Raw genomic sequence first — 19,354 nt, forward strand, 5'->3', positions numbered from 1 at the left:
ACTACTTTTAAGGCATTCTTTTGGCTGATTGGGCTGCAGGGTCTTTATCTGAGGCGGCTTTTGTGTCTGTTCCGTCTTTTCCTGTAGGTAAATGATGAGCTGATGACAGGCGTATCGCACACCAAAGCAGTCACCACCATCCGCAAGGCTAAAGGCCTGGTGCGATTGATGGTGTCCAGGCCGCCGGACCAGAGCCCCAACACCTATCTGGCGTATCTGCCCATTAATGCTGATAAATGCAATGGAAACACAGGTACAAAGGCACATTTTCATTCCATTTCTTTACCTTTATACACCACCGCTATTGATTTTGAGCAGACGTGAGACTTTTAGCTTTAATTTAAGAGCTAATTATGAGGGAGATAGTTCATACCTGCAATAAAAGCCTGTATCTGCGATCACGTCAGCCGTTTGTGTGTCTCACCGAACAGTACTGAATGTACTTCACACATCTTCCGGAGCCCAACGCATGCCCGCACACAACAAAAGTTCCTCCTGCACTAAAAGTGCTGAATCAGAATCAACTTTATTGTCGTTGTATTGCATACAACGAAATTTGAGTGCAACTCCACGGTGCATTTTGTAGAAAGTAAAAATAATATAAGGATATAAGGATAAAATATAAATAAGGATAAAAATAAAACAAGGAATAACAATATAAATATAAAAGTGGCAGGTGCTGTTCAAAATAAGTGCAAATATAGGTACATCAAAAACAATAACCTATACAGTAACAAAATGTAGAATTGCAGTAAAAAACAAAATAACTTATACAGTAACAAAATGTAGAATTGCAGTAATCAAAATGTGGAATTTCAGTAAACAAAATGTAGTATTGCACATATTGTACCTGAGTTTCACTTCAAACCATGTGATGACCTTTAATTAGCCGCTGCCTGACGGATGATCACATCGCCAGCCTCAAACTCACCACACCCTGCCAAAGTGCTCGCCCCCAAATGTGGCACCAATCTAAAGCGCCACCCCAGTGACAAATTTTTGAGAGTGCTTATCAATCTCACAAAGACAGGAAGTCCCAAGTCCTAAATATGCTTGTTGTGGGGCTGCAGCAGGGGCGGAGCTGATCGGCAGTTGGTATCGGCGTTTTAAAGCAAGTATCGGCCAATATCGATACCGTGCTTTTCCACTGATATCGGCCAATACCGATTGGTGGCCTAGTTTTTACTGACAAAGTCTATCAGTGGTTTGTAAAAATAGTCCACATTGTTTTCAGATCTTAGCGAGGACAGCGGTGTCAAGACAAAGTTGGGTAGTCTCCACGAAAGGCTAAAGTCTGGCAGCTTCCCGACGTTACCGCCAACAGGTGAAGGAAAATGCTTGTCACCTGAAATCAGGTGAGTGCGGTAATCAGCTGTGTTTGACTATGTACACGTCTGACAGACTACGACGAAGAGCCGCCCCAACAGAGAAGGGTGCACAGCGCAGAGCTCTCCGAGGACACCGACTACGACGGCTCCTCCTTACCTGAAGACTCGCCCGAGGTGCGACTCAAAGCCAGAAGTGAAACAGTTGGTTGACATTTCCTCCTGTTTTTCATTGCTTTTTTTTAAACTCCTTTCTTGATGTAGAGTTCTCGCAAAGCTGAATGGCTGGAGGAGAGCGTGGACGGCCCCAGCAATGAAAAGTAGGGCTTTATTTTTCATAAGTGGACACAACTGGCATTGGAAATAGAGTTGTTTCATCTACTTTCTCTGTTATCTTTCCTCAATGGTCAGTTATCTGCAAATGAGCCAGCCAGAAGATGATGACGTCATCACATGGGGAAGCGACGAGCTGCCTATTGAAAACCTCAACTCTAAATTCAGACACGGTGAATTTCTCATTTGATCCAAAAAACGAATGTTTAGTCATTTAGTTCTAGTTCTAGTTTTAGCTCTTCCTATTCCTATTCCTATTAGGAACGCTAAATCATGGGGTGTTTTTTTTTTTTTATCAGTATAGCAACTCATTCAATCCCTGCCATTTTTCAAAAGACAACCCCTTCAGTAGCGGCCATTTTAGATGATTTTGACTGATCTTTCAAGGCACACAGAATATTGTGTTCTATGGCTATATAAACCTTTTTCCACTTACATGATCGCTGCCAAGCTCTGCACTTTTGCCACAGAAAAAAAATGAAAAGACTCATAAATACGTAGTTGGGATCAGGCGTTCAGGATTATAAAACCGTATAAATACGTCTTTGGTATTGAATGATTAAATCATATTGACTATGTGTAATTATGTTTTGATCCAGATGGACCAATCATCACAGAGGAGGAGCTGACCTCCTTACCCTTGGTCAAGGTGGTCCCCGACGGCCAGTATAGGGGTCCAAAACTCAACTCTGTGGTCCGTATGATCAGGGGGCTTCTGGACCAGAATGTCCCTCAGCAGGAGTTTGAGGTTCGAATCTCCGATCGCGAGCCACCGTGTTGACACCTGTGCCACGGTTCCGCTCATCTTTACGTTTATTTGCAGAATCTTCAAAATCTCCAACCACTGGATGACTGTTTGATTGGCCAGACCAAGGAGAACAAGAAGAAGAACCGCTACAAGAATATTGTCCCTTGTGAGTACATTGAAAATTGCAGTGGTGTCTCGGAGTCCATGTTTAGTACTCGTACGGCCGTAGCTGCTGTATGTATGTATTTATGAAGTTTAGAGATGCGGATTGTACCACATGTCGACTCAGAATTGGGGCCTAAAGAGGCAAAAATGCTAGATACTGGTCTAATGGAAGACCCCCTTGCTTCACAAATAGAGGGGTGCCTTTAAGTTCAAACACAACCCTTATTAGGCCTGCTGGAAGGCATAGGATATGTACTGTATGTTCCTGTATCATATATCTATTTCCTGTTTCCTCCTAGTCGATGCCACTCGAGTGGTCCTGGGCAAAAACGGCTACATCAACGCCAACTTCATCAAGATGCCTGTGAAGGATGAGAACTTCCTCTACATCGCCTGCCAGGGACCCTTGCCCACCACCATGGGGGACTTCTGGCAGATGGTATGGGAGCAGAAGTCAAACGTGGTCGCCATGATGACTCAGGAAATCGAGGGGGGTAAAGTCAAGTGTCAGCGCTACTGGCCCGACTCGCCGGGCTCCACAGAGATGGTGGACGAACGCTTTCAGATCACCCTGATGAAAGACCAGTATCTGGACCACTTTGTCATACGACTCATCGAAGTCAAAGACATCCAGGTGAGGTTTTCCTCTTTAGTGATGAAGTCAGAATAAGCAGCGTGATCACGCCTGGGGTCTTGTCATGTCTAGACCAATGAAACCCAACACGTGACTCACCTGAACTACACGGGTTGGCCCGATCACGGGACGCCCTCGCAACCGGAGCAACTGCTCACCTTCATCTCCTACATGAGGCACGCCCATCGCACAGGACCCATAGTCACTCACTGCAGCGCCGGGATCGGACGTTCCGGGACCCTCATTTGTATCGATGTGGTTCTGGGCCTCATCAGTAAAGACACTGACGTGAGTATGCCGCTGGGGCCTATCCCATCTAACTTTGATACCCAGGTCTTCCCGATCTCCTGACTGTGTGGCCAACATGCTAACATGCTATTATAATGTGAAATATACCCAGTACAATAGCAGACCATAGAATATTCGCTGAGGTATTAATGAAAATGTCATAACTGTGCTTTGATTGGTCCTTCTCTTGTTAGTTTGATATTTCAGATGTTGTCCGAAACATGAGACTTCAGCGAAAGGGAATGGTCCAGACTGAGGTAAGTTGGAATATTTAGTACTTCTTTCAGAGGTTCACATGACTCGCTAAACTGTTTTCTGTTTTCAGGACCAGTATATCTTCTGCTACCGGGTGATCCACTATGTCCTGGAATGCCTTCAAGATGAGAAGAACATCTCGGGATAGTTACTGGACGCCACATACCGCATTCACGTGGACGACAGCTAGCACCTGTAGAAATGGCCAAATCCTCTTTTTTTTTTAAAATACCGTAAAATATTACCCCACCCATGTGTGTCCATTATTTTAAAGAAGTATATATTTTTATTTTGTGTTTGCTTTCCCCCCCCTTGTTCTCTTCCCTTGGCTGCTACTTTCCTCGTGTTATGATGAGAACTGATCTTGGTGGTTCTTACATCACCTGTAAGAGAACAGGAATATTTTATTTTCCAGATTTTTGGATGAAGGCTAAAATGATTAGTGGACCAATGACATATTATATGTGGAACAATTTTTTTTACTATTTTGCATCCCATTTTTGATGCTGGAACTTGCCTTGACAGAATACTATGTCAGTATTTGCTTTGCTCGCTGCCTTAAGGTAAATGATGAACTTTAATGTGTACATATTCATCTCCTGAAAATTAAACTGGATACATTTTAATTGTTATGAGAGTGTTTGTTTTTATTTGTGGATATTTGAGTCCATACTTTACCAAATGTGTTGTATAAATTACTTACACATTAAGGCTCATCTTGTGTTGCTGTTACATAAAAAACTTTTGGCCTACAATGACATACAATTCTAGTAAAAGGTATAGATGTATTTTTTTAATATGTATTTATGTATTAGACAGTTTATGTAGGGCATACGCATGATCATCTTTACAAACAGCAGAGTACTCATCATTTAGGGAGGATCTGTGACTAGCTATTTAGCAGTAAGTCCTTAAAAACATCAGAAGGCCCTAGCATAAACTTGTTGGTTGTGTTTTAATGTATGACACATTTAGTAAAGTAAAACTCAAAGTATGGCAGTAAGTACAATATAGACAATATACTGTATATGAAACGCGAACAGTATCGCCTCTTAGCGTTATCAAAAGGTATTGTACTATGCCTTTAAATCGACAGCGCCAGTAAGGCCACGTGACTACCTGAAGCGGATGTTGCGTTGATGCCGGAAGTGAGGTGACCGCACTCTAATGGCAGCGTACACACTCGCCACGCTTACCTTGTGAAAACACATTGTGAAGTCATATTTTTTTGTTATTTGTTATCAACAACAAGCTTAAAAATGTCCGGTCGACAAAGCAACAAACTTCCAAACAATTTGCCACAACTTCAGAATCTCATCAAGCGAGACCCGCAGTCCTACGTAGACGAGGTATGTGTTTATTAGCGAACAATGCTAACAACACTGCAAAGCAGTAAAGCAACATGATGCAGTAATACTGTAAATGATCAATGGCTGTGTTTGTACCTTTGGCAGTTTTTACAGCAGTACCGACACTACCAGTCCAATATCCAGATCTTTAAACTACAGCCGGATAAACCCAACAAGGAGCTGGCAGACCTTATCATGTTCCTAGCTCAGGTGGACAGAAGTTGATTCTTCAGTCTTTTACGTATTTGTCTTAAATTTGTCTAATTGCGTTTTTTCCCGCCACAGGTTGGCCACTGTTACTTGCAACATCTGTCGACTTTCCCTCAAGAGCTGACTGAGATACTCCTTAGTCATCATACAGTGGTGCAGCCTGACTTGAGAATGGTGAGAGAATGTTTGTTAGAAAGATGTATATATTACTAATTAATGTCATTTTATATAAATTCAATGTAACACATCAACGCCAAAACACTTCCTTATTCTCGCCCACTCTTGTGAGGTGCATTCAAGGTTTTCTATACTTCAACTATGAAAATATTTGATTTCTAAATAAGAATCCTACTTCACTGTAGCTCATTTATCGTGGTTGCGTTTCTTGGTGTTGTTCTCCTCTGGTCAGACTTTCTGCAAGGCTTTAATTCTTCTAAGAAACAAGGACCTGATTGACCCCACTGGTCTCCTGGAGCTCTTCTTTGAGCTTCTGCGATGTCACGACAAGCTGCTCAGAAAGGTGTGAACACTGCAAAGGTAACATTTGCAAAAAATGATTTCACTGTCTCATGCTGCCGTTTTGTTCCTGCAGACTTTGTACACGCACATCGTAACCGACATCAAAAACATCAACGCCAAGCACAAAAACAACAAAGTGAACACGGTAAGTGTTGTTTACGTTTTCAAATAAAACAACAAAACCCGCTTACTGATTTCTGGTGTGGTGGTGCATGTTGAAGGCGCTACAGAACTTCATGTACACCATGCTGAGGGACCGCAACCCCATCGCCGCCAAGATATCTCTGGATGTGATGGTGGAACTGTACACAAGAAACATTTGGTGGGTGCTCGTGCAGACCTACACTTGATGATTTTCCAAGTTTGTATTTATTGGTCTGATCTTTTTGCAGGAACAACGCCAAGACGGTGAACGTCATCACGACAGCGTGCTTCTCCAAGGAGACAAAGGTGACTTCTCTCTCTCTCTCTCTCCATATAGGATTGTTTTCCATTGTTTCTGTTGCTTCTGTGGGGAAAAAAAACTGCAGCTTCATCTGTTTTGCGGCCGTGCAGATCCTTGTGGCGGCTCTTAAGTTTTTCTTGGGAACAGATGACGATGAGAAGGATGGCAGTGATTCGGAACCAGAGGCAAGTACCAAAAATGCTGGAGACTGTGTTCTAGTTTATTATTAAGCAGTGGTTAACTTCTTTTTCCACTTATACAACACTTATGTTAGATGCATCGGTGACTCCTTTTTACACTTTTACACGTGAGTAAGAGTGTTGGAAAACAAGCACTTCATTTGTGGTTGATTTGTCAGAAAATGAGCTTTATGTCGTTAGTCATTTGTTTTGTCTTAAGACTTATGTGGAATCAGTACTATATGTGGAATCAAACTATGGAATGGATTGAGTAAGGACCTCAAACAATGCACAACGATGAGCCAATTCAAGAAACAATACAAGCAGTTGATGTTTGCTAAATACAAGGATGAAGAGTCTTGAACCTTGAAGTCATGATGTGCTATATATATTACCATTACCATATATTACCATACTTACTATGGTAACCATTATGTCATTGTATGGTCATATAACCTCGTACTTTGGTACGTGACAAAAATAAAAACTTAAACTATATTAGGAAAGCAGGGAGTGAACAAATGTAACAGTTACTGATTGTAAAAGTACCAGATGGAGGGGTAGGATTTAATAAGCTTTGCTTCTTCCTACTCCTTTTGGACATGTGGAACTGTGAACTGATTATGTGATGCATTCCACTGTAATCTGATGCATGTTCAAATGACATTAAACCATTACTTAAGCGTAAGACTGTGTTATAGTTATTTCCACTGCATCCTAGGGGTTCCACTGTATGGTGTGTGTTTTTTTTTTTTTTTTTAATGGCCCCAATTGTGCTTGTCTTCTAGAACGAGGGACCAACCACGCGTGACCTGAAGGTGAGATACTCCACGGGCAAGAAGACCACCAAAAACAAGAAGAAGCTAGAGAAAGCCATGAAAGTCCTCAAGGTAACCCAAAGTCATCGTTTGATTGACATCTAATGAACATCTGGTTAACTCAACTTCTATTTTTGTTCCATGGGCAGAAACACAAGAAGAAGCAGAAAGCAGAAGTGTTCAACTTCTCCGCCATTCACCTCATACATGATCCTCAAGGTGTGCACTTAATCGCTGCAAAACTGCACTTTTTGGGGGGGCTGCCTCGTGCTTACAGTATTTTGGTCATTTGACGCATGACAGGAACTTCTATCCGTTTATTTCAGATGAATAGCAACTATCGCTAATTTTGTCAACAACAACAGCATAGACAGTGCGTATCCATGAGTCTCATTATACATACGATTGTATTAAAAAGGTCTTTTTTTAAATCGACATTAGCAGCCACAATGTCTGCCTTAACCTGGACTGTGTCTCAGACTTCGCAGAGAAACTCCTGAAGCAGCTGGAAGACTCCAAAGAGCGCTTTGAGGTGAAGATGATGATGATGGAGGTCATATCCAGACTGGTGGGAATCCATGAGGTACGAGAAGCTGAGATCTTTGTGGATGGATTCCGACATGCGTCCGGGATGTTCCCGTCACTGACATGTCCTCATTTGTGCCACAGCTGTTTCTCTTCAATTTTTATCCGTTCCTCCAGAGGTTTCTACAGCCCCATCAAAGAGGTAAGGCCAGTTTTTAAGTTTGTGGTGGAAATGCTCATAGAAATATTTGTATTATGTGTGGATGGGTCTGTTTCATTATTTTTTAAATCATGTTTTATTTTATTATTAACACTCAAATTAGAGCGGAATTAGAATGGTGTCTCTATTTATTGAGGATTTGGGGGACCTCCAGCTCTAATCGGGCCCTGTAGTCCAATTCACCATAATGATAATGTGCGTGTCTGATATCTCTGCAGAGGTGACAAAAATCCTCCTGTGCGCAGCCCAGGCTTCCCATCAGCTTGTCCCTCCTGAGGTACGTTCCTGTTCCTGAAGCTAATATACGTTTAAGTGGGAGACATACCAAATATTCACGCTTGCAGATTACCGAGTCGGTGATCAGGACCATCGCCAACAACTTTGTGACAGACAGAAACTCTGGCGAGGTCATGACTGTTGGGTGAGCCAATAACATTTCACCTCCTGCTTTGTCCTCCCAATACGATCTGTTTCATCACATTTTGTTCTAGGATCAACGCCATCAAAGAAGTGGTCGCCCGCTGTCCGCTCGCCATCAGCGAGGACCTGCTGCAGGATCTGGCCTTGTACAAGACCCACAAAGACAAGAGTGGGACTTCTTCTTCTTCTTGTGGCTTCTCTGCCATTCAGTGCTTGATTTTTGAAATATGGAATTTCATTTGCTTTTAGATGTGATGATGTCTGCCAGGGGTCTCATCCAGCTCTTTAGGAATATCAATCCACAGATGCTGCACAAGAAGGACAGGGTGAGCACATTGCAAGAGGCACACATCTGGTCAAAAGTATTGGGACACGCTCTGATTGTATGGTATCACACTTGAATGTAAAGTGTGTAACACAGTGAAAATAATAAGGATTCTGAAAGTACACCAAAAATCTGTCACTCATCCGGTCTGTTTTAGTGAACAATTACAGATTTATATGGGATGAAGTTGTGCATCCCATCCATTCAAATCTTTTTGGGAATGTTTACCAGTTTGTGAGGTCTGAGGTCAGCGATGTGGCGCCTAAAGATAGCCATCTTTGTTATAGTTTCTCCTGGGAAAATGAACCATACAGTTGAACAAAATGTTATAGGAGGGGACTTGTGCGTCTCAATACTGTTTCCTTTCAAATATTTGTGCTTGTTTCTAAATCTGCTGTGTCTTTGTGTGCAGGGGAAACCCACAGAGGCATCAGCAGATGCTAAAGTGAAGGACTACGGTGAGCTGGGATCTAAAGACTACATACCCGGAGCAGAGGTGCTGGAAGTGGAAGAGGAAGTCAAAGAGGGGGATGCGGAGGAAGGTGAGCAGTACATGAATCATTAGGATGGGTGTCCGTAGATAGATCAGGTTAATAAAAGTAGATACCTATGTTACAACAGATGGCTGGGAGAGCGCCAGTATCAGCGATGATGACGGAGACGGGGAGTGGGTGGACGTTCACCACTCCTCTGATGAAGATACAGGAGAAGTGGTGCGTTTAAAGGCCGTGGGAAAAAAAAGGAATGTCTGGCGTTTGAGATGTTAACGTCTCTCTATGTTCACTTAAGGCGGAGAAGCTGAAGAGTGTGCCGGCTGAGGAACGAGAAGCCAAGGCGGCTGCGGTGAGCGGCAGCAGGCTCCTCACGCAGGACGACTTCAGGAAGATTCGACTGGCCCAGATGGCGAAGGAGATCGATGCTGCGCCGGGCAAAGCGACAAAGAGGAAAGCGACGGACAGCGATGATGAAGAGTGCAGGTTGGAACTGTTGACTTTTCCTCTGTTTCTCTCCAGTCCTGCAGGTGGAGGTAGTGCGTGTAATGTTTTGGTTAATATTCATGTTGCCTTTAGATTCAGTTTTCTACACTATCTAAAAAAAGTTTTTAATACTAATCTTATCCTTTTCTCCAGATTTGAACACTGACTTATTGGCAACGTTTTTTCTGATTAGGGCAGATTTTTTTTCAACTTATTTGTATTATTATTTTATGTATTTTTATTATTTAGAAAAAAATTTGGTTTATATAGTAACTTGTTTTATTACACTTTATTCAGTTTCTTGTGGGTATTTTTATTTGTGTTTATTTTATTTATTTCCAATTTAAAATAATGTCATTGTTTGTTATTATCCAGAGGAGAGCTGCTGACCTTGAGAGATATCGAGAAGCTCCATAAGAAACCAAAATCAGACAAGGAGACACGTTTGGCAACAGCAGCGGTAAAAACAATTTTTTTTCATAATTTAATGATTTTTTTTTTTAAGCCACCTGACAAAATTTGAAGGTGTCTGTTTGAATTTGGATTTAAGGCTGGCCGAACGGACCGTAAGGAGTTTGTGAGGAAAAAGAGCAAATTGAACCCCCATGCCAGCACCAGCAACAAGGAGAAGAAGCGGACAAAGAATTTCATGATGATGAAACACAGTCAGAATGTCCGGACTAAAGGCAAACGCTCCTTTAGAGAGAAACAGGCGAGTGGGCGGACCTGGTCATTTTCTTCTAGAGGTGGTTTAATATTCCTATTAAAATCTTACTCTGTTTTTTGCCCATGCAGATTGCCCTACGGGATGCACTTCTCAAAAGGAGGAGGCAGTACAAGTAGGACTTGAGGATATATCTAAACCAACTCCATTAAATCATGTTGCATCCCTCATATACTCTTTAAATGTCCTTTTATTATTGTTATTTCCAACAGGTCAGCTGCATAACAGTTTTCTCAAATAAATACGTGATCATTAAAGGAATGTATTTGTTATTCAAGTTGAAAGTGGTGATGTTTTAATGTAACTACCATCCAAAGCTTTTCAAACAAGCCGAACAATACAGAATATGAAAAATATATAGTAGTCTAACAATATTTGAGTTGTTTAATTATGCATCAGGGCCAGGAGTTAGACTTGATCTCTCGTGAGTTAAAATGCATAATTTGTCGAAAGTGCCCGAGTGGTAACTCGAGACCTCTGTTGAGAGCGCTACGCCGAGTGATTGACTACAGTTCCCAAGATGCACCGCGAATCACAACAAACGTGCCAATGCCAACAAACATCACTTCAAAGAAGCCGGGCATTTTAATACTTCCTGCGTTATGAGGTACGGAAAATCGATTTTAACGAACAGATACTCACGCCTTTCTGTTCACGTGTGTCGTTCTTCGTGTGGCTTTGTCGTCAAATGTAACATTGAGTCCTCTGCTTCACCTCCTGTCAAGACCAGCTTAGCTCTCGTGCCGATGCTAGTTGGTGTTAGCCAAAAACGGCTAACGGTTCATGTTGCTAACAAGATGGTTTAATTGCTGTCTGTCGAGTTTTCATATTTTTCCCCATTTAGAGGCTTGCGTTTGTATAAAAGACGGCGCGAGTATTTATGTGGTAACTGAGGGACGGTTTTTGGGGGGACGCGTTTTGACGTGCTCTATATGCCTCATTTAAAATATCCAATGAGATTTTAGTGGAACATGTTTTTGTACTTATGTGTCAAATACATGTGGTTAATATGGCGGTATTTACATTGTTGGTCTGGTAAAACATACCAGTGTCTGGTTGGTTGGTTCAAGTGAAAACACAGTCCAGGACCAAAAGGACCGGACAACCTGAGATGGATCTCTGATTGCCACTGGACTCTAGTCCTCCATCCATCCATTGTCTATGCCGCTTATCCTCACTAGGGTCGTGGAGCCTATTGATAATGTTAAAATAAATCAGCATTCATTTTTAGATTAGGTTTAAATTAGGTTTAGCTCCAGAAAACCACCTCTCTGAATGACAGAATTTAAAAAATAATATCCCACAAAAATATGCTTTACATGTTGTGTTTTGATTCTGTGCCCTTGACTTTTAAGTGTGACTGATGATTTCAACAAAGGTTTTTTAATGCAAATTCTTATTCAGTGCCATCGAGTGCTGCTGCTATTCAATTATTCACCAGCAGCCTTATTCTTAGTAAATAATACAACACAGGCTGAGAGTGTTTTAATCTTTAAGGCTATGATAGAATCCCAACTGGTGTATTTTCTAGTGAAGTCAAGCCAGAGTAATATTTCTTTTCTTGTGTCTGGGCTTTGATGTTAAGTAAATCTGAGAGGACTGGTGATGAGGCTGCAGTAATACTCACGTCTATTCAGCTCAGAGGGGAAGACAGTGCATCATCTATGTGGAAGGTGTGGGGGCAGAGCTTTGCCTCTAAGCTTCTCTTCGCTCACTTTATTAGTACTACTCACCCCTTGAGCCGACTGGTCAGATATGTGTCCCCCCCCCAACCCTGCAGGTAGGATTTACTGGATTGTTGTGTTATGATGTACTCCAGTGTGAGAAAAGCTGCTTTTGTTTAGGTTTTTCATCTAGTCACTGTAGAGTTAGTAAAAGGGAAGTGGGGAAAAACGACAGCAAAAGTGGGTGGGGGTGACACTGACCAAAACTTGACCAAACTTGCTCAGCTGGGAGGGAAGATCCCCAACCAAATATTCTACTTTTGTTTCCTCTGTTGACTCTCATGGGAGGATATATGCAGCAAGTGTCTGCTTTACATGCAGTACATGAAGTCTAACACAAGACATTGTGCCGATACAAGGATAATTGTGACAGAGTGGTATTATTTTAGCGATTAAGTGTAGTTTTACTTAGACAGGGATAAGGTAAGTACTACATTTTTTTAAATTGTATAGTAATGATTCAGTGTTTGGAAATATGTCAGTTTTTATTTGGAGAATATTCACCTTTTTGTGTTGATAATATAAACATGGTTGGCCAATTAAATATGCTATCAAACATCTTTTACAATAGCATGCGTATTGAGTTGTGTTTTGTTTGTTTTTGTTTTTTTTGCTACCAATTATGAGGGGTAAAATTGATAAGCTAAAACTATTTTTTGCAAAGAATAAGACCATTCTAATGCCAGTGATCATGCAGGCATCGTGGTGCTATTTATTTGGAAACCTGAGTAAAACTACAGTTAAGTCGGTTTCTTCTTCCTGAATTTGCACAGCATAGCAGCATATCATGCACTGTCCTGTTTTTTTTTTTTTTTTGTTTCAGTGACCCCAACCTGTAGATCCAACTTTTGCATTTATTTTTTTAAATAAATTTTTCTCTTGGAATGGATGAAAAAAATCCAAAGATGGCATACATGTGTGATCTCCTTTCAAGAAGCATCCTATTCTTCTATGTGATGCCTAAAGCCTCCTCTTTCCACCAAGGTGTTGGATCCTGTAGCCAGTCATGGCGCCTGGGGATGTGGTGCCGGACCATGCCAAGCAGCCCAAGCCCAAGGAGAAGCGGCTCACCAACAAGTCGTCAAAAGTAGACTGTGAGTCGGACGGCTCCTTCCTCTTCGAGGCCCACGAGGCTTGGAAGGACTTTCATAACTCGCTAAGACACTTCTACGAAGTCGGAGAGCTCTGTGACGTGACGCTGAAGGTGAGTTTAATAAGCGGGAAAGAACCTAGTGGTTTTATCTGCGTGGGCAACTGTAGCGGTTTACTCTACCCTTGTGTGTCTGTGTGTGTAGGTGGGCAACAGGCTGATACCATGTCACAAGCTGGTGTTGGCCTGCGTAATCCCATACTTCAGGTGGGAACACCTCAACTCAATTTGGGCTTTTCTAGACAATTCTCCAGCCAATGTCAATGGTCTGCTTTTCTATCAGGGCCATGTTTCTGTCTGAAATGACCGAAGCCAAGCAGAAGCTCATTGAGATCAAGGACTTTGATGGAGATGCCATACAGGATCTAGTCCATTTTGCATACTCCTCCAAGCTAACGCTGACCGTAGACAACGTCCAGCCTCTGCTTTACGCCGCCTGCATCCTCCAGGTAAGTGATGCAGGTGTGTAGTCCTCACACGGAGTCACCTCGTCGCCGCCTTTGGATCTGTCCAGGTGGAGCTGGTAGCCAGAGCGTGCTGCGAGTACATGAAGGCCCACTTCCACCCCACCAACTGCTTGGCCGTGCGCACCTTTGCAGAGAGCCACAACCGTGTGGACCTGATGGACATGGCCGACCGCTACGCCTGTGAGCACTTCACAGAGGTCGTGGAGTGTGAGGACTTCACCTGCGTGTCTCCACAGCACCTGCGAACACTGCTGTCATCCAGCGAGCTTAATATCCACTCTGAAACACAAGTGTACAAAGCAGCGGTGAAATGGCTCAAAGCAAATCCGCAGCACCACCAGGTCTGGCTGGACCAGATCTTTTCTCAGGTTAGCCCACTCGGTGTACCTCACTGTACCTTGTAGCTGCTTCTCATTTGATTTACAGTGAAAAATGCTATCATAAAATCATAACAAGTTGTTTTACAAGTTGTAATAGATTTTAAGTAGTTAATGTTATTTCCATTATTTTTACTTGGCAGATGCAGGAACATACAGTAGTTCAACATAAGTTGTTATTTTTTTGCCATACTTTCCTGTTGCTAGGTAGATTTGATTGCGCTCAATAACTGGCCATAAAACAATGAAAACATTTGAGCTATTGTAATATATTCCTGACGTATTACCTATTTTGTATTAAATACCCCACCCCAAGCGATATTTTTGACCTTTCACATAGCATTAAAATGTTATGTGTGAGCTACTGTCAGGGCTTTGGTTGGCTAAGGGCATGTGAAATGAGTGTTGTATAGGTATTTTTACTACAATGACTCTCATTACCACCATTTTATTGCGTCTGCTCTCCAGGTGCGCCTCCCCCTGCTCCCTGTAGACTTCCTGACCGGAACAGTGGCCAAGGACGAGATGATCAAAGGTAACCTGAGCTGCCGTGACCTGATGGACGAGGCCAGGAACTACCACTTGCACCTCAGCAACAAAGCCGTGCCGGACTTTGAATACTCCGCCCGCACCGTACCACGAAAACACACCGCAGGTTGTACACGGACTGCTTTGACTTTGCTTAAGCAGCATCGACTCTTCTAACTTCTTTTTTTTCACAACTATTTCTTCAGGGGTTCTGTTCTGCGTGGGTGGCCGTGGGGGTTCTGGCGACCCATTTCGCAGCATTGAGTGCTATTCCATCAGTAAGAATAGCTGGTTCCTGGGCCCTGAGATGAACAGCAGACGGCGGCATGTTGGCGTCATTTCTGTAGGAGGTAAGGGCGAGACATCCAATTCAGGAAAAATAGTACTTGAATTTTGCATAAAGTATTTCAAGTGTGTATAACACACACAGTTCATACATACATATAAATATACATATATACATTGTTGTTAAACATCTTTTTTTTTAATTGTTTAGGAAAAGTTTATGCCGTGGGGGGCCATGACGGTAACGAGCACCTTGGCAACATGGAGGTGTTTGACCCGCTCACCAACAAGTGGATGATGAAAGCCTCCATGAACACCAAGCGGTATTATATGTTTATACTGTATATACACATATAGTGTATATATTATACAGCAGACCCTCGCATAGTTGCAGTTCAGCATATGCGGCCCCACAAATCTGCTGATTTTTTATCATTTTTTTAAATTTATGGTTAAAAAAAGGCGGCACGGCTGTCTTGTGGTTAGTGCGCAGACCTCACAGCTAGGAGACCAGGGTTCAATTCCACCCTCGGCCATCTCAGTTTGCATGTTCTCCCCGTGCATGCGTGGGTTTTCTCCGGGTACTCCGGTTTCCTCCCACATTCCAAAAACATGCTAGGTTAATTGGCAACTCTAAATTGTCCATAGGTATGAATGTGAATGGTTGTTTGTCTATATGTGCCCTGTGATTGGCTGGCGACCAGTCCAGGGTGTACCCCGCCTCTCGCCTGAAGACAGCTGGGATAGGCTCCAGCACCCCCACGACCTTCGTGAGTTAGAAAATGAATGAATGGTTACAATTTTTTTTATTTATGGTTAAAAAAATAGCGTGCCATTTATGTATCTAAACTCCATAATTAGTTTATTGGTGAAAAACAAACACTATTTGCCCTGCCCTGGTAAAGCTTGACTTGCACAGAAGGTAGTCCAAGGAAATGTCAATTTGCTTGACATGACAAACCAACAGGTTAGTCATCCAAATGCCTTCCTCACTCACGGTGCAACCAGAAATAGCACATGCAGAACCCACAATGTACTTGTTCCACACAGACTGTGCAGGTGTGGAAATAGAAACACTACACACTATTACACATGCAAAACAACACTATTTTATGAGTATACAAATGTGTATAAAATAACATTGGTTTGCGTGTACCATATATTAATGTGTAAGGTTTATTTTGATACCTAAATAGTCCATGTAGTTTAGTTACATTGTGTGTTCCACTTGTGCTTCCTGCTAGTTTGCTTTTGGCCCACGCTATTATGAGATAATAGCTTATTTTGTCATTTGCTGCCCTCTGGTGGTTTGTAGTTCAACATAACTGTTGCATCTAGGAGGGGTATCGCCCTGGCAGCGCTCGGTGGGCCCATTTACGCCATTGGCGGTCTGGACGACAACTCGTGCTTCAACGACGTGGAGCGATACGACATCGAGAGCGACTGCTGGAGCGCTGTGGCCCCGATGAACACGCCCAGAGGAGGGGTGGGCTCTGTGGCGCTGGGGGTAAGAAACGGCATTCGACGCACACCCACACACCACATCCATGACCGTTGTGCACCGTCCTCCTCCTGTCAGAGCTACGTCTACGCGGTGGGAGGCAACGACGGAATGGCGTCACTCTCGAGTGTGGAGCGCTTTGACCCGCACCTCAACAAGTGGACAGAGGTCAACGAGATGGGTCAGCGGCGGGCCGGGAACGGAGTCAGCAAACTGAACGGCTGCCTCTACGTTGTCGGTAAATGACTTACAGCATTGCTATGTTTTTGTTGATGGCTTGATGAAGGTGTCATTCACCCACTTATCCACTAAGAGGCGCAACACTGCACTCTTTTGACCGTACTATAATCTATTCCAGGGTCAAAATGTGGTCATATCCCATTTCCTCCCTCCAGGTGGTTTTGACGACAACTCGCCACTTAGCTCCGTGGAGCGCTTTGACCCTCGAGTGCACCGCTGGGAGTACGTGTCGGAGCTGACCACCCCGCGGGGAGGTGTGGGCGTCGCCACAGTGATGGGCAGAGTGTTCGCGGTGGGCGGACACAACGGCAACATCTACCTGAACACGGTGGAGGCCTTTGAGCCTCGAATGAACAGGTGAGCACCGCCGCCCTTTTTCACGAGTTTGGTTTGTTTGCTTTGGTCTCACCTGCACGCCTGCTTTGCCAGGTGGGAGCTGGTGGGATCCGTGTACCACTGCCGAGCCGGAGCGGGCGTGGCCGTGTGCTCGTCGCACGTGAGCCAGATCAGGGATGTAGGTCAAGGCTCTAGCAACGTGGTCAACTGTATGTGATTACTCACTATTTACTATCTTCAGCTGCACACGAGGCGCTACACCAGGTCAGGCTCACATGACGCCCTTGTGACTGAGGGCAGCGAACGCCACGCCATTTTATTTAGTCCAATGTATACTGTATACACACAGATATACACGTGTGTACTTCCCGGTGTATAGTGTGTGTGCTGTAAAAGGATACACAGGTGCATCTCAATAAATTCAGTAATTCAAAAAGTGAAACTACAGATTTAGCGCACAGGGTGAAATAGTTCAAAATGTTATATTTTTTTAAATCATTTTGATGATTAGAATAAAGAAAAATAAGTGGAATATATTGTCAACTACTGGTTTGCACTTTAATCAGCAAATATACTGCAAAAGTATTTAATCGGTGTCTCTGTATGACTCGGACTTGCGAGATGCACCTGATGTAGGTTTAGGAAACGGAAGTGTGCACGAGGAAGAAAAGCTAAATGCATCTCAACCTGCTGTATGTAACGCCATCACGCTTGAACAATCACTCACGCTTGACAAACGGCTCATCTTGTTGGGACCGCCTGTGCCAAAAAAGCCAACAAGAACTTTGGGACAGATAAGGCAAGGCCTGCTACTTTGATTTTGTTGTTGTTGTTGTTGTACATAAAAACCACGTCAGGGAATGCTTTATGTTTGATAGCTGGACTGTCAGGGAAGCTCATCATGTTAGTTTGCAGACGCTCCCTTATATTTTAATATATTATGGAGGTTTTGTATGTCAACAAATAGTTGTATCTTTGCTAGTAGTCTTCTACGCCATACTTTGCTGTGGGCACAAATGTATAGAATTTAGCTTGAAGTATATTTCATACAAAGCATTTCTGCTTGTTGTTTTTGTGTTTTGTAAAAGTGAGCACTGGTACAATATTTGTAGGTCAATTTTTTTATGTTTTTCCTCACCTAATGTACTTTTCAGTGTGCTTTTGTCGTAATTGATTGAATAAAAGTAGGAAATGTACCACTTTCTATTGTATTGGCTGGAGAATGCCAGCCAAAACGCTTTACACCGCCGCCTGGTGGTCACTAGAGAGAATGCACGTAATAAGATACAGCGTGCCTAGAGTTGTTTTTTTTCATCCAAATATAAAACAGTTCAGAATTGCAGCTGTGTATTCATTGCTAGTTAACATCTCGTTAAGTTAAAAAGTAACAAAGTTTATTGATGCTGACATGCTAAAACCAAGCCAATGTAGGTCATTACATATATGCTAAGCTAGCATAACAAAACATCCTGACTTTTTGTTATCTACCGCCAGGTAAATAGTGATTTTTCAGAATAGAATAGAATGCAATGTTTTTTTTTTTTATATGAAAACAATTTCTTGTACCTTGACTTTTATAAAGGTTGGTGACACATATATAAATATGCATTTTTTGTTTTAAACAACCCACTTGTGTAATGTACTGATGTATGGGTATATGTTGTATATGCACAGTATATTTGTGTGTGTATGCATTTTGTAGAAGGTTGTTGGTGTTTTGTACATTTTGACATTTTATTTGGTTTTTCACTTACCTAATATTGTAAAATTGCTACTTTTTCCACGTGTTGGTTTTTGACAAAAATGGTAAGGGGTTACCCGTACGTTTTTTTATTTTCTCTAATTTTTTCAAGCTCAGTTTTGTGCTGCAGGAGGATGGAGAAATGTCGTTTTTTTTCAATTTTTTCAACTTGCTGAAAATGCACCTTTCTGGTCAAAAAAACAGCGGAAACCTCACACACACTCAACAGGGGGCCCAGAAGAGCCCAAAAATGGCATAAAATGCCAGTTTTAAATTTTGTGATTTTTGAAAAAAACGTAAGTATGTCGTTTTTTTCAATTTTTTCAACTTGCTGAAAATGCACTTTTGTGGTCAAAAAAAAACGCGGAAACCTCACACACACACACTCAACAGGGGCCCCAGAAACACCCAAAAAGGGAATAAAATGCCAGTTTTAAATTTTGTGATTTTTGAAAAAAACGTAAGTATGTCGTTTTTTTTCATTTTTTTCAACTTGCTGAAAATGCACTTTTCTGGTCAAAAAACAGCGGAAACCTCACACACACT

At 42.5% G+C, this 19,354-nt stretch overlaps 3 protein-coding genes across 6 annotated transcripts in view; all 3 read left to right on the forward strand.

Moving 5' to 3' along the window:
• ptpn13 (protein tyrosine phosphatase non-receptor type 13) overlaps positions 1 to 4,374 on the forward strand; it is a 43,518-nt gene extending 39,144 nt beyond the window's left edge. For all 4 annotated transcript variants that reach the window (XM_058052269.1, XM_058052261.1, XM_058052277.1 and 1 more), the window contains 11 exons: positions 88 to 253; positions 1,235 to 1,324; positions 1,402 to 1,502; positions 1,590 to 1,645; positions 1,737 to 1,831; positions 2,258 to 2,406; positions 2,482 to 2,572; positions 2,871 to 3,205; positions 3,278 to 3,493; positions 3,688 to 3,750; positions 3,819 to 4,374. In XM_058052269.1, the coding sequence (XP_057908252.1) occupies positions 88 to 253; positions 1,235 to 1,324; positions 1,402 to 1,502; positions 1,590 to 1,645; positions 1,737 to 1,831; positions 2,258 to 2,406; positions 2,482 to 2,572; positions 2,871 to 3,205; positions 3,278 to 3,493; positions 3,688 to 3,750; positions 3,819 to 3,896 (1,440 nt within the window). In that variant the 3' untranslated portion in view covers positions 3,897 to 4,374. The remainder of the gene's footprint in view (positions 1 to 87; positions 254 to 1,234; positions 1,325 to 1,401; positions 1,503 to 1,589; positions 1,646 to 1,736; positions 1,832 to 2,257; positions 2,407 to 2,481; positions 2,573 to 2,870; positions 3,206 to 3,277; positions 3,494 to 3,687; positions 3,751 to 3,818) is intronic.
• Positions 4,375 to 4,868: 494 nt separating this feature from the next.
• Positions 4,869 to 10,723, forward strand: sdad1 (SDA1 domain containing 1). Its single transcript, XM_058052298.1, has 22 exons — positions 4,869 to 5,097; positions 5,203 to 5,307; positions 5,383 to 5,481; positions 5,717 to 5,827; positions 5,900 to 5,971; positions 6,048 to 6,148; positions 6,219 to 6,276; positions 6,382 to 6,456; positions 7,239 to 7,340; positions 7,418 to 7,487; positions 7,748 to 7,851; positions 7,938 to 7,995; positions 8,232 to 8,290; positions 8,358 to 8,434; positions 8,505 to 8,602; positions 8,683 to 8,759; positions 9,171 to 9,300; positions 9,380 to 9,471; positions 9,548 to 9,735; positions 10,111 to 10,195; positions 10,286 to 10,447; positions 10,531 to 10,723. The coding sequence occupies exons 1-22, from the start codon at positions 5,008 to 5,010 to the stop codon at positions 10,576 to 10,578; spliced, it is 2,061 nt and encodes a 686-aa protein (XP_057908281.1). The 5' UTR covers positions 4,869 to 5,007; the 3' UTR covers positions 10,579 to 10,723.
• Positions 10,724 to 10,919: 196 nt separating this feature from the next.
• klhl8 (kelch-like family member 8) lies at positions 10,920 to 18,847 on the forward strand. Its single transcript, XM_058052312.1, has 12 exons — positions 10,920 to 11,066; positions 13,168 to 13,387; positions 13,479 to 13,540; positions 13,617 to 13,782; positions 13,848 to 14,168; positions 14,646 to 14,832; positions 14,912 to 15,055; positions 15,202 to 15,313; positions 16,329 to 16,497; positions 16,570 to 16,729; positions 16,887 to 17,088; positions 17,161 to 18,847. The coding sequence occupies exons 2-12, from the start codon at positions 13,190 to 13,192 to the stop codon at positions 17,282 to 17,284; spliced, it is 1,845 nt and encodes a 614-aa protein (XP_057908295.1). The 5' UTR covers positions 10,920 to 11,066; positions 13,168 to 13,189; the 3' UTR covers positions 17,285 to 18,847.
• The last annotated feature ends 507 nt before the right edge of the window (positions 18,848 to 19,354 follow it).

The sequence above is a fragment of the Doryrhamphus excisus genome, chromosome 2 (assembly GCF_030265055.1).
Source record: "Doryrhamphus excisus isolate RoL2022-K1 chromosome 2, RoL_Dexc_1.0, whole genome shotgun sequence".
NCBI classification, from domain to species: domain Eukaryota; kingdom Metazoa; phylum Chordata; class Actinopteri; order Syngnathiformes; family Syngnathidae; genus Doryrhamphus; species Doryrhamphus excisus.

Bases quoted from the DNA above. Each gene is read 5' to 3' on its own strand.
- klhl8 (XM_058052312.1), top strand. From the start codon at position 13,190: ATGGCGCCTGGGGATGTGGTGCCGGACCATGCCAAGCAGCCCAAGCCC. The intron at 13,388-13,478 runs GTGAGTTTAATA...CTGTGTGTGTAG, and splicing joins TCTGTGACGTGACGCTGAAG to GTGGGCAACAGGCTGATACC. The intron at 13,783-13,847 runs GTAAGTGATGCA...GGATCTGTCCAG, and splicing joins ACGCCGCCTGCATCCTCCAG to GTGGAGCTGGTAGCCAGAGC.
- sdad1 (XM_058052298.1), top strand. From the start codon at position 5,008: ATGTCCGGTCGACAAAGCAACAAACTTCCAAACAATTTGCCACAACTT. The intron at 5,482-5,716 runs GTGAGAGAATGT...TCCTCTGGTCAG, and splicing joins TGCAGCCTGACTTGAGAATG to ACTTTCTGCAAGGCTTTAAT. The intron at 5,972-6,047 runs GTAAGTGTTGTT...TGCATGTTGAAG, and splicing joins AAAACAACAAAGTGAACACG to GCGCTACAGAACTTCATGTA.